The sequence below is a fragment of the Rhinopithecus roxellana genome, chromosome 10 (assembly GCF_007565055.1).
Source record: "Rhinopithecus roxellana isolate Shanxi Qingling chromosome 10, ASM756505v1, whole genome shotgun sequence".
Lineage (NCBI taxonomy): Eukaryota > Metazoa > Chordata > Mammalia > Primates > Cercopithecidae > Rhinopithecus > Rhinopithecus roxellana.
The window spans coordinates 71,812,142-71,826,805 of NC_044558.1; the positions used below are offsets into that span (position 1 = coordinate 71,812,142).

At 36.7% G+C, this 14,664-nt stretch overlaps 1 protein-coding gene and 1 non-coding gene across 24 annotated transcripts in view; both read right to left on the reverse strand.

Annotated features, from left to right (window-relative positions):
• Positions 1-14,664, reverse strand: part of PPHLN1 (periphilin 1) — a 129,368-nt gene that overhangs the window by 49,020 nt on the left and 65,684 nt on the right. For all 23 annotated transcript variants that reach the window (XM_030939584.1, XM_030939577.1, XM_030939573.1 and 20 more), the window contains 3 exons: positions 14,263-14,342; positions 8,764-8,883; positions 3,127-3,267 (listed from right to left, as the gene is read on the reverse strand). In XM_030939584.1, the coding sequence (XP_030795444.1) occupies positions 3,127-3,267; positions 8,764-8,883; positions 14,263-14,342 (341 nt within the window). The remainder of the gene's footprint in view (positions 1-3,126; positions 3,268-8,763; positions 8,884-14,262; positions 14,343-14,664) is intronic.
• LOC115900136 lies at positions 3,473-3,574 on the reverse strand. Its single transcript, XR_004059815.1, has one exon. It is a non-coding gene; the product is annotated as a U6 spliceosomal RNA (small nuclear RNA).

Sequence of the window (14,664 nt, forward strand, 5' to 3'; positions counted from 1 at the left end):
TAGGATCCAAAGCATAAGGAGGTGAGTTGTGCTGTAATAGAGTGGATCATATCCAAACGACATTCAAATAAAAGTGGAATGATTAAAAATGACTTATCTCTAGCAATACAATATTTCAGAGATACAACTTGGTGTTTTCTGGATTAAGGATTTTAGACTAGTGGTTCTCAGCTATATCTGATTATAATCTAGGCGGCTTTTTCAAAAGTCATCTGCACCCCTAATTCTAAAACAATTCTTATATGCCCAGGGATGAGACGGTGATACATTTGTCCCCTTCGTTGAGGTGAGTTTGATACAATCCACTTCCATAAACATGCCTTTGAACATCAAGAACTGGGGCATCTGTGGGCATTTGGGTTAAAACAAATTTTGGCCTGGAGACTCAGTTTATGTTACAACATGTCCTCAAGTTAATGACTTTCTTGGGATTCAATAGACTGGAGGGATCCAATTTATAGAAATTCCCACAAAATTATATATTATAATTTATCTTTACAAAATACTTGAACATATTGCACTCGAAACAGGAAGAAAAGGCAGCTTGGGTATTACAATAATATTTACATTTCTATATTATCCTAGTTTGATTTCCTGGTCACATCCATACTGGGCTTTTTTTGTGTTATTACTTTTATAAAAAAGTATAAAATATTTTAAGCATATTAAAAAAAGAATAATTACTGGATAATTGGCTTTATCAAATCTTTAAATTTTTCTTACCTGGTTGGTATTTAATCCATAAAAATAAAATGTTTAAAAGTTCACATCAAAATTACACACATACAAAATGTAAAACTTTTTCTTTTTCAAAAATTACAAGTTCTAGATATAAATTTATAAAATAATTATGTATCATTTACTAGTTTTCTAACATTTTACAGGGATTTGTTTTGATTTCTTGTCAACATATGAAAAACAAAATACCCTAGCAAAAACAGAGTCATTATACTCCAATGTTTAACATCATTAAGTCTCTATTTTATAGCACTTCAAATAACTGTTTTACTTTTCTAGTAACATCAGAATATAATAATTTCCCTTTATTTTTCTTTCTTTAGGTCATTTGTCTTTGCCATAATAATAACACGTGTCAGATTTTTCATGTACTTGAACAACAGACAGATGAAAACAGAGATATAATTAAACTTGCAGATGAAACAGATACAAGATTTTTATAAAGTATCATAAAAACTGACTTCATGCTAAATAATTTTATGTGTGTACTGCTAAGGTAGGCTGTACACCTGACTAGTAACCCATTTTCTCAAGATTGAATAGATCATCTATGAATAACAATAGGAGATAGCAAAAATATTAATACATGGTAATCCAGGCTGGGCGCCGTGGTTCACGCCTGTAACCCCAGCACTTTGAGAGGCCGAGGCGGGTGGATCACTTGAGGTCAGGAGTTCGAGACTAGCCTGGCCAACATGGTGAAACCCCGTCTCTACTAAAGATACAAAAATTAGCTGGGTGTGGTGGTGTGTGCCTGTAATCCCAGTTACTCAGGAGGCTGAAAAAGGAGAATCTCCTGAACCTGAGAGGAGGCGGTTGCATTCAGCTGAGATCGCACCACTGCATTCCAGCCTGGGCAACATGAGACTCCATCGATGAATGAATGAATGAATGAATGAATGAATGAATGAATGAATGAATAAATGGTAACCCAAAATAATCCCTCTCCCCTGTTATTTCAGTCAAGTTTTTCTACCAGTTATATTCTTAAGAGAACCTCCCCTTTAAAGAACTGCAACTTAGCACAGTGGGTCACACCTATAATTCCAGCACTTTGGGAGGCTGAGATAGGAGGATCACTGGAGGCTAGGAGTTTCAGATCAGCCTGAGCAACAGGCTGTGAGATTCTATATAGTACTTAGGGACTACTCAAAGGTCATTTGCAGGTTTATGACTCCACCCATCATCCATCCAACAAGTATTTCTTATAAGCCTACTACACATACTGTTCTAGGTGATGGCAGATGTAGCAGTAAATAAAACAAGACAAAACAAAGCCCTTGTTTTCACAGAGCATCCATTGTGGTAAGGGGAGAAAAGGAAATAAAAACATATGTCAAGTAATTATTTTAAAAAAAAAGAAAAAAAGGATAATTTTATATAAAATAAGGACATTCATCTTTGTGTTGAAGATACATCTACTGAGCAAACCTTTTACTTATGCTTTCATTTAAATGGTATCTTGAAAGGTACCAACTGCCTCCCAATCACCAAATTAAACAGAATTTTCTCAGTTTCCATTTTCCTTATATTCCTCTAAGCATCTGATACTGCTGACCACCTTCATTTTGAAACTCCAATGGTTTGCATGACAAATTTCCTATTCTGGTTCTTATCTTTTCACATTAGTGTGACATTAACATAAGCTACACAGTCACATCTAGGATTTGAGACCATCCCCTATCCAACAAAAGAAAACAGATTTAATTGATGTGGAAATTGGACAGCATCTAGAAAAAAGTTTTCACTTTGATCTTGATTTCCAATAGTTTTTAGCAGATTATTAGCAACGTAATTACATTTATTCCACGCACTAGAGAGTAACAACTACATCAATAAGCACCTGTACAAAATGTTACATTTTGCATTTACTTCATTTAATCCTCATAAAATAATAACCCTGTAATAGTTGCACATTAAAAACAAAGTCCTGCTTTTCAGAATGACTTCACTAAAAAACTAGACTTAAATAGTATCCTTTATTTTTTCTTTAATATTTGGAAAATACTTTAAAGTATAATGAAAAACATAAGAAACATCTGTAATCCCAATATTCAAAAATAATATTTGCTAACATTTTGCTGTATTGAACATTTCTTCCATCCCATCCCTATTGTTTAATAATTTTTAATTGCTTCATACTAACTAGAATATTAATATTCTGCAAAAAAGAAGTTTGTTTTGTATTTAAAAATAAACAATCCAGGTGGGGGACCATGCTGATCAAAATGACTGTGAAGTCAACTCAAACAATTTTTATAATTTTTTAAGTTGTAGTTTTAGAGTTACAGGTGGAAAAAGAAATGAAGCATATTTATTCAATAAATGTTTACATGTGCAAAGCAACACAAACAAAAATTATGTACATGTAGACAACTAGATTCTCACCTGTTCAATCTCTTTGGTTTTTGATGCTATTGCTTTAGAGCGAGTAGTTAGCTGACTATCTTCAAATAATTCTATCCCATGTGTTGTGTTTGACTCAGGTTCCTCTGGCTGCTCAGTAAACAATGGTGCTGTGGATCCCGCCTTGAAAATGAATTAGAAATCTTTAATATTTTCTTAAAAAACATAGAGCATCTCAGATGGTTGTGTATAGGCACTAACTGGCAAATTATAATAAGTGCTAGGTTTAATATGTTTTAAGAAAAGAAAACTCTTTCGATTTCACTATGCATAATGAGCATATGTGAAATGGATTAACGAGGAAATAACTGCTACTTTTTTTTTTTTTTTTAATATGGAACACTTCATGAATTTGCGTGCCATCCTTGCACAGGGGCCATGTTGATCTTCTGTTTCATTCCAATTTTTAGTGTATATGCTGCCGAAGCAAGTGAGACTGTTACTTTTAAAATCTTAGGTAAGACAAAGCCTCTAGGCTTATTCAATTCCAAAATATTATTTCATATTATATTAAGATATATATAAAAAAATTCTTGTCCCATGACTATTCCTTAAGCGATCAGTTTATGAAATACTGAGGAGAAAAAGTCCAAATGGAAGTGAGAGGTGTTGTACACGCATAAAGAAATATATTTAAAGGGAATATGAGAAAAGGCTGTACCTTTAGAAGTTAAACCACCTTGCTCCTGTAGCCTAACAATTCGTTGAAATCATTAAAAAGAAAATCCCATAAATCAATAATGATCACTTCAGTTTTAGACCAATAATTGAAAAATGAATAAATATACTGTGAATTACACCTAAAACAGTCAGGTGGGGGATTAAGTATTGGAATACATATATATGTGTGTATATATATGCATAGACTATCTCTGGAAGGACACTATCTACAGAAAAAAATGATCAAAGGAGTTGTCTCAATAGTAACAACTTACAAGAAGTAGCAAAGAAGAGCCACATTGTAAATACTTTGGTGCCATTTGAATTTCTGACACATACATGTGTGATCTACCAAAAAAAAAAAAAAAACCCTGAGGCAGAAAGATCATGAGGTCAAGAGATCAAGACCATCCTGGCCAACATGGTGAAACCCCACCTCTACTAAAAATACAAAAATTAGCTGGGTGTGCTGGCGGGTGCCTGTAATCCCAGCTGCTCAGGAGGCTGAGGCAAGAGAATAGCTTGAACCCGGAAGGTGGAGGTTGCAGTGAGCCAAAATCATGCCAGCGCCACTGCATTCCAGCCTGGCAACAGAGCAAGACCCCGTCTCAAAAAACAAATAAACAAACAAACAAAAATTCCTAGTTTTTTACAAGTTTGAGTTACATATGTTAAGGGACTTATACCAAAAGCATAAAAGTCATTTAAGAAAAGAATTCCACTAGCAACATTCTTTGTAAACTGCCCAGTCCCTGGTGTTCTGTTCCTGCAACACAAAATTAAGACATAGGCCTACACACAATACATAAACTGGTGAGCAGAGAAAATGCATCAGAGAAGACAAGAGCTTTCAGAAACAAAAAGCAAGTGTAAAAGGGAAAAAAAAACCTGACAATTAACTTAAAAGAGCTCATCAGTAATTAAATTTATTTTAATTAGATACATATGTCCAAGGTACCCTAGGGAAAACAAGGCAAGTGTTTGAGATACATTCAACATATATCGCCAGACATAAAAATTTAGGTCATCAATGAAATACAAAGTGGCATAAAATTTTACAGTAGGTAGAAAGTGGAATCAAGAAAGATCTTGAGTTGTATTATCTCCAACACTAGTGATTCCAATGAATGAGTATAAATCTGAAAGAGAGCCATGGAAGATGGTCATTCTAGACTAGGGACAGAATAAGCACAGACATTGAAGCCGAAAATAACACCCTGTATGTGAAAACAACCTAAGTCGTAAATTTTAAATTTTTCCTCTATAGCAGGAAATAACCTATTCTATTGAGACTTTTTTTTTATTTTTATTTTTATTTTTTTGAGACAAGGTCTTGCTCTGCCACCTAGGCTGGAGTGCAGTGACGCAATCACAGCTCACTGCAGCCTCAATCATCCAGAAGCAAGATTCTCTCACCTCAGCCTCCTGAACAGCTAGAACTACAGGCACATGCCACCATGCCCAGCTAATTTTTTGTGGGATTTTTTGTGTGCAGACGGGGTCCCACTATTTTTGCAGGTGTGAGCCAGTGCACCTGCCCCCCCCATCCCCCTTTTTTTTTTTTTTTTGAGACAGTCTTGCTGTCACCCAGCCTGGGGGCCATGTTATGATCACAGCTCACTGCAAACTTCAATTCCTGGGCTCAAGTGATCCTCCCACCTTAGCCTCCTGAGTAGCTGGGACTAAGGGGCCACCAAACACAGGTTTTTTTTTTTTTTTTTTTTTTTTTTTTGTAGTGACAAGACCACACGACACTGCCCAGGCTAGTCTTCAACTCCTGGCCTCAAATAATCTTCCTGCCTAGGTCTCATCTACCAGGACATTCTAATATCCTTCAAATAATTTTCTTTTCATTCTGACAACCAAAAGAAAACTCTCACAGCTATTTGTTTAAGGACAGCAAATTATATCTCTACAAAACTTGACTGCACCCTTCTTGATGGCTAGGATGGCACCTCAAAAGCAGTATCTGACACAAGTAGATATACAATGCATAGTTAGTGAACTTAAATAAACTATAAGAAAACTAGTACAGTATTTTTTAAGTGTACCTTAAAACACTAATCCTGAAATACATGCTGTGAAAAAAATTACATAATCAAAAGTTTGGTAAATTATGCAAACTCTTTTATTCATCCTCTTACTGAACACCAATGAACATATTAATAATACATTAAAATCTCTAAAAAGTGTTGAAATATCAAAACCAACCTAACTCTTTTAAACTTGGCATCTCCCAAATAAACTGGCTATTAGAATCTTTTTTTTCTTCCTCATACCATTAAGACCCTTCAGACTATGCTGTCAAATACTTTGGGAAATGCTGTAGCAGAGCTCGAAAGATGAAAATACAAAACTGAAAAGTGGCAGGAACCACAACATGCCTGAGTATTTAAGTATATTATTGAATTTACCTTCAATTTTACTGGACTTTCTATAAACCACACGTTTTCCCAAACTGCTTAGAACTATAATGATGGTAGCAAGTGAAGATAAGGTGGAAACTTAAGCATTCTATCTATCTCAGCTCATAATAATGAAATTTACACAATGTTCCTAAAGTACATGAACCATTACTTAAAAGGCTCATATAAAAAAAAATATTGCCACAATTAGATTTAAACAGACATGCACATGCACACACACACACACAGTTCTTTGCCAAACTCTTGCTTAGCATCAAAGGCCTTTCTTCTTTCCAGGTTATTCTGTCAAATTAGATATCAGTTTACAGGACCAAGGCCAAAATTACATTTCTCAAAAAGCATGGACCACTGAAATGAGTAACTATTCAACAACAGCCCGAGAACAAATTAGCAAAATATTAATAAGCAAAAATATTAATAAGAGAAAAATATTAATATGATTTGGGACTAAGTCTACAAAAACTATCACAAAGATTTCCCAAATGCTTTATTTCCAGTATGAAAAAGTATCAATCTAACTAGAAAAACATTTTAGAGAATGGGATGAAATTGATGCTGCTGTTCAACAATAATGATATACACAAATAAACATATTATGGTTATCAGTACTACTCTCACATATCTTGCCTTTGATCCAGCAAAAGAACATGTCTGACCTATGACTCAACTTACAGATTTTTTTTAGGGTTATTTACTTTTCATTAATTCAAAATCTAGCAAATCCTGATATTTTAGAGGGAAAAAAAAGATGTTTAAAAAGTATTTCTAGATCCAAAGTCACTCATGGATTATTCAGTGTCAAGATCCATTCAATAAATGAGAGAACCCAAGTAGAATATTTAAAATTTGAGAACAGTAGTGAGCTTTTATAAAAACTTGAGATAAAAAATGATGGGAGAAGGGAGGATAAATATACTATTAATGTTCATGTATCAATAAAGTCTTGCTAACTGAAGATAAAGTATTAAGTAAAGAAATTATTCTTTTTGGGCCGGGCGCGGTGCCTCAAGTCTGTAATCCCAGCACTTTGGGAGGCCGAGACGGGCGGATCACGAGGTCAGGAGATCGAGACCATCCTGGCTAACATGGTGAAACCCCGTCTCTACTAAAAAATACAAAAGACTAGCCGGGCGAGGTGGCGGGCGCCTGTAGTCCCAGCTACTCCGGAGGCTGAGGCAGGAGAATGGCGTAAACCCGGGAGGCGGAGCTTGCAGTGAGCTGAGATCCGCCCACTGCACTCCATCCCGGGTGACAGAGCAAGACTCCATCTCAAAAAAAAAAAAAAAAAAAAAGAAATTATTCTTTTTGGAAGTTTTCAGTTCTATAAAACAAACTACCAATGTTCCAAAGCAGCAATTTTGAAGCATAAATATCAATGATTAATATAGAAACATTATTCTAAATTAGTAGAGAAAATAACCAAAATAATCCAATTAAATGTATTACTGAAAAGTATTGTTCATGCTTTTAAATAGTGCTGGAAAAGTACCAAAGAGGAACAGCTTGGTATTTTTGATACATTTACTGGAGAATATGCATAAGTATCTATTATTATAGCTACAATGAGGAGGAAACCTTGACCCACTTAAGAACAACTGATATCTAAAAGACAGATCAGCATTTTTAAAAAGAAAGGCTCTGTTTGCGTAAGTTCTCATAGGGTTTGTACTTTTTATGAGCAGTGTACATTAGTTACTTTGGAAAGGATTTTTTCACTGTATAAAGATATAGTTAAGTATTATTTTTACATACAATATCAATGCTTGATCCCTTTTATCAAATAACATTCTATAAAAGTCATTCCAAAAGTAAACAAAAAAGCCAGAATGCTCCTTCAAATACAATAATTTGTCAAGGGACAGATTTTTATATTCTCTACCTGTCATATCAAAGAACTCCTATAGTATCAAATTCTGAACCTAAAAGCTTAATTGTGCCCATAAAATTTCTATATTTCCCTTTTAGAGATGAAATTTTTCAGTTCATTTCAAAATACATTAATACAAACATGTCATAAACCTTTTTCTGTGGTCCCAAAAATGTTCCCATCTTTCGGTATTCAGGACTCATCAAGGTCTCAAGTTGCCAAGACAATGAATAATTTTATTTCTTGGGATATTTATGAGATAATCTGCATGAAGTATAATAAGCAATATAAATATGGTCCACAATCCAAGGTCAAATTAGATTTCTATTCTGAATTCACTGGCTTATAACTAGTGGCTCAGCATGATTTCCTGAGATACTTTTAACAGCAAATGCCATTAAAAGAAGTACATAAATGACACATTTTTCTTATCCATATTTATACTATTCTTACACTCCAAAACTACTGTAAACATTCAGACAAAGTGTGATTACTGAATTCAGAGTCATTCATATTCAGACTATCATTCTGTGTGGTAATTTTAATACCTGTAATCCATGAGGATATATTTTAAAGCACGGGAATAAGCCAAATATTTTCCACCCATAATTTAAAATCCAGACAAAACTTTCAGATGTGAAACATAAAGGAGACATTATGCCTTACCTCATACTCAGAAATTTCAGGCAAGTTACTTTCATCTGATTTCTCTAGCTTTTCAGCAGCCCACTTGCTTGCAGCCTCAGCAAGCTCCTTTTCAGTTAGCCTACTGGGTTTGTCTAACACCTAATAAAAATAGAAGAACATTTCTGTTACCATTCTCAAGGGCTTTTAAACTTCAAATACACCAAGAAGTACACTGCACTTACATTTAAAATCATATAAGCCTTCGAATGTATACGGAGAACAGGTACATTCTTTATTTCCTCCTTCAAAAATATTCAACACGGAATTACTTTAAGTAGCAATTCCTTTGGGACATACAGACCAGATCTAATTCTTAATTTCATTTACATAAGACTCTAGAAATTCATCTAAGTAACAAAGCAAAAGACGCTGACAATTAACTCATACACTAATTATATTTAGAATATAAAAGACATCATACTGATTTCAATTTTGTGCCTTTAAGCATATTTAATGAAATAAGTAATGTCTAAATTTCAGTAAGGCAAACTCCTAAGACAACAGAAACGTATAGATATGCTGTTTTTACAGTGTATAGTGAGTTCCATAAATCCTACGCCTTACACAAAATTTTAAAACTCAAATTTCATTTTTTGATCCTAATACTAGTTCCTTTATCTAACTGCATACAATACTAAACAAGGTATGAACTTTGCAGTTATATGCAGACCTGGCTTTGAATCGCAGTTTAATGACTTGCTAGGTAGATGACTTTATATGCATAACTTATGACACCATGAGCCTTGGTTTCTTCATTTACAAAATAGGGGTTAACAATGCTCATTTTACAAAGCAGTTGTGAGAACTGAAGGAGGTAATAGATCTGGAAGTATCCACAATAATGCTTGGTGCCTTAAGATTTATTTCTTTTTTTTTTTTTTTTTTTGAGACGGAGTCTCGCTCTGTCGCCCAGGCTGGAGTGCAGTGGCCGGATCTCAGCTCACTGCAAGCTCCGCCTCCCGGGTTTACGCCATTCTCTCGCCTCAGCCTCCGGAGTAGCTGGGACTACAGGCGCCCGCCATCTCGCCCGGCTAATTTTTTGTATTTTTTTAGTAGAGACGGGGTTTCACCGTGTTAGCCAGGATGGTCTCGATCTCCTGACCTCGTCATCCGCCCGTCTCGGCCTCCCAAAGTGCTGGGATTACAGGCTTGAGCCACCGCGCCCGGCCAAGATTTATTTCTTTTCCATATTCCCTGATGTGAATCTACTATACTAAAACATATCTGAAAATCAATCAGCCCATGGACTCAATATAAAAATAAAGTAAAATGTCTTTTCTGGATCAGATATAATTCCCCCAGTATTGTTTAAAGGCTTATTTTTGTAAATAAGATATGAATTGTAAAGCACACATTTAAAAATTATTTCCTTAGGGCCGTTATGGTAATTCTCTGATTCCATTCTACTTCCTTGGCATACATTTTCATCCACTTTGCCCTCCCCTGCCTAGTGGCATAACCATCTCTTACTTAAAAAACCTTCTATTAGTAACGTTTACTTCTCTAAAGTCACATCACTGATTTCAAATATACCTCTCAGGGATGACAGTGCTGCGCACTGAACTTATGGGGCACTAACATTTATAAAGTGCTTTATCTACGAACCAAAAAAAGTACTTTAATTAAATAGAATTCCATGAAGGTGATTAGAGAGGCTTTATTATCCCAACTTAAAAACTAAAAAACTGAATGATGGTGACTTGCTCAAAGTCACTAATAAATGCTGAGCTGGGACTTAAATCTAGGCTTTTTTGGGAGGGGCCGGGGGGAATGGAGTCTCACTCTGTCGCCCAGGCTGAAGTGCAATGCCGCGACCTTGGCTCACTGCAACCTCCACCTCCTGGGTTCAAGCGAATCTCCAACCTCAGCCTCCCAAGTAGCTGGGAGTACAAGTGCGCACCACCACACCTGGATACTTTTTGTATGTTTACAGAGACAGGGTTTCACCACATTGGTCAGGCTGGTCTCAAACTCCTGAGCTCAGGTGATCTTCCTGCTTCGGCCTCCCAAAGTGCTAGGATTACAAGCATGAGCCACCATGCCTGGCTTAGACATTTTTTTAACTGAAAAGGTCATTTGATGTTTTTCCACATCTTGTTAAATTCATCAAACTACTGGCTAGCCATCTATAACATTTACTGGAATATTATAGCAATATATCTATATGAAGTATATTCTACAGCCATCGAGGAAGCTTATACAGCTCATTCCAAAGCCCTGCCCATATATAAGGTTAAAAAGGTATTATAAGTAATACTTTTACTATTACTTAGTAATAAAAGGTTTTTTAAAAAGCTAGTTAGAAGAAGAAAACACACATACAAACACAAATATATCCAAGAAAGCTGGTTTTTTCCGGGGGGTGAGGGAGCATACCAATTTAAGAGAAAGTTAAAAAGCAAAAACAATTATATGACTTCTCTCTAGCAAAGAATGAAGCGGCTGGGAGCAGTGGCTCATACCTATAATCCCAGCACTTTGGGAGGCTGAGGCGGGCGGATCATCTGAGGTCAGGAGTGCAAGACCAGACCAGCCTGGCCAACATGGTGAAACCCCATCTCTACTACAAATACAAAAATTACCCAGGTGTGGTGGCAGGCGCCTGTAATCCCAGCTACTTGGGAGGTTGAGGCAGGAGAATTGCTTGAACCTGGGAGGTGGAGGTTGCAGTGAGCCGAGATTATGCCACTACACTCCAGCCTGGACGACAGAGTGAAACCCCATTCCCCCGTCCTTCAAAAAGAATGAAGCAAAAGCCTACTATAACTTATCGTCATTCTGTCCGCACATTTGAAAACCTATCATTTGAAACTAACAAACCCTGAAAAAGTATCCCAACATATGGACAGCCTTAATGTTACATCAAAGAGTTCACCAAATCAGGAAATCTAGCTCATAAAGCTCCCCACAGCTACCATGTGACCTTGGGTAAATCAAAGAAGGCACTACCTTCTGAATACATAAAATAGCTATGGATCTAAAGTTGTGATATTTTGATTTCATTTTAAGATTTTATAGTCTGGCTAGGCAGAGTGGCTCATGCCTGTAATCCCAGCACTTTAGGATGCCAAGGTGGGAGGATCATTTGAGACCAGGAGTTTGAAACCAGGCTGGGCAACACAGCAAGACACCATCTCTATTTTCATATACAAAAAAAAAAAAAAAAGACTTTACTGTCTGTGAAACAAAAATGCAAACATTTACATGAGGGGTGTCCGATCTTTGGCTTCCCTTGGCCACATGAGAAGAATTGTCTTGGGCAACACATCAAATACACTAACACTAAGAATAGCTGATGAGCTTAAAAAAAAAAAAAAAAAAAGGAAAAAAAAATCACATAATGTTTTAAGACAGTTTAGGAATTTGTGTTGGGCTGCATTTAAAGCCATCCTGGGCCACAGGTGCATGTAGATCAAGCTTGATCTACATGAAACTATCAGACAAAAGTAGTTAAAAATCCAACACAGGTTGTTTTCCACTAAACATTTTAACATAGCACAAAACTCTATGTTGTAACTTATATTCAGATAGCAGTGTATTTCAGAGAAAATATTTCATATATAATAATTTGAATTTTTGTAGTGACTTTGATAGGCAGGTACTATTTACTCTTCTTTCATCTATTACCTGACATGAAAACCAAGGCAGTCTTTCAGGTGGGTAAAGCACCCTTGATATGATTAAGACAGAACCATAATCCAGTTGGTCTTTGCTATTCAAAATCCAGAATCCCAGAACCCTCAGACTTCTGGGAAAGTTCCAAAGATACAAGTTGTCACAAAGAAGCTTGTTTTTTTCCTTCTGAGGCAGGGAAGCAGCTGCCCCCCGAACACCCAGTATAGACTGCTAGATGATATCTACTCTTCCTGAAAAGCCAAAAAGTATACAAGGCAGAATGAAAAGAAGTGAAGCAGATAACGGATGTAACAACCGTTATGGCTAAGAGAAAGGGTATGATATCTGTGAAGAGAACTTCTAACTGCAGAAAACAGATGGAAACAGCAACTTGTCAAGCTTGTAATTTCTGAGGATTTATGTTTTGAGATGCTAGGAAGGTAGGAATGAGAAGAATGACACAGTGAGGGGTAGCTGTGTCCGTAAGAAATTAATTTAACTCCTGAGTCCTCACTCTACTATAGAATAGAGATATGTACCTACTAACATAAGATTTCTGCATGAATTAATAAGAGAAAAAAATACACCATACATGTTAGGTCTCTGCCTAAACTCCCAACTCCCCAAATAAAAGCACAATCCACCAGATATAACCCATCCAACCTGGTTATGGTCAAGATGAGAACATGGGTTGCAACAATAACTACTAAATTTGGCATAGACTGTGTTAAAAATTCAATGAGAAAACTGCCCATTTTTCTCATAGAAAATAGCAAATTCGGGCTGCTATTTTCAAGCTGTGGTTACTTAAAATGTAAGGGGTTTTGGTTTTTGTTTTTTTGAGACATGGTCTCACTCTGTCGCCCAGGCTGGAGTGGAGCGGCACGATCTCAGCTCAGCGCAACCTCCACCTACTGGATTCAAGCAATTTTCCTGCCTTGGCCTCCCAAGTATCTGGGACTACAGGCACCCACCACCACGCCCGGCTAATTCTTCGTTTTTTGCTTTTCTTTTTTTTTTTCTTTTGAGATGGAGTCTCACTCTGTTACCAAGCTGGAGTGCAGTGGCGTGATCTCAGCTCACTGCAAGTTCTGCCTCCTAAGTTCACGCCATTCTCCTGCCTCAGCCTCCCGAGTAGCTGGGACTACACGCACCCACCACCATACCTGGCTAATTTTTTTGTATTTTTAGTATAGACAGGGTTTCACCATGGTGGCCAGGACGGTCTCGATCTCTTGACCTCATGGTCTGCCTGCCTCGGCCTCCCAAAGTGCTGGGATTACAGGCGTGAGCCACCACGTCCGGCCAATTCTTTGTATTTTTAGTAGAGACAGGGTTTCACTGTGTTAGTCAGGATGGTCTCGACCTCCTGACCTCATAAACCACCCTCCTCGGCCTCACAAGGTGTTAGGATTACAGGTGTGAGCCACTGTGCATGGCCTATTTTTATTTTTTAGAGACAGCATCTTGCTCTGTCACTCAGGCTAGAGTGCAGTGGTGCAATCATAGCTCACTGCTGGCTCAACCTCCTGGGCTCAAGTGATCCTCTCACCTCAGCCTCCTGAATAGCTAGGACTACAGGTGCATGCCACCACATCTAGCTAATTTTTAATTTTTAAAATAAAGTCTTGCTATGTTACCCAGGCTAGTTGTGAACTCCTGGCCTCAAGCAACTCTCACATCTCAGTCTCTCAAAGCCCTGGGATTATAGGCATGAGCCACCACACCTAGCCAAAAATTGAAGTTTTTAAATGCAGCAAATTAGCTCCCTTGGTGTAACAGTAAAGAATAAAAGCATCTGTACTAGTCAGTCCATCTTAATTTGTAATTCTTCTTTAAACTGATTTTAGAAATATAACAAACCTTTGATGAAGAAACTGCTGAACCACTTGAGGGTGAAGTATCTCTTGATGTTTTCAAAGACTGGACAGGCCTCTCTTTATCTATATAAGAAAATATAAGATGTAATTTTTTTCTAGCTAATTTGTTTTTGATAAAGTAATTTTGTAATGGAATTGAGGGGGGTCATACACTTATTTTACTACTAAAAACTTTAAATAGGTTAATATCTAAAACTACCTCTCAGAGGCTGATCACCATCAACAATCTGAAATAACCTGGAACCAAAGGATATCACAGAAGCCAGTCTAGGCCACAGCACTGCCAGTAAGTAAACATGGAGCCACAGAGACTTCAAGAAAGTTTTTTAAAACCATGAATGCTACTTCTTTCATGCTCCTAAATACTAATGTTTGATATATCACA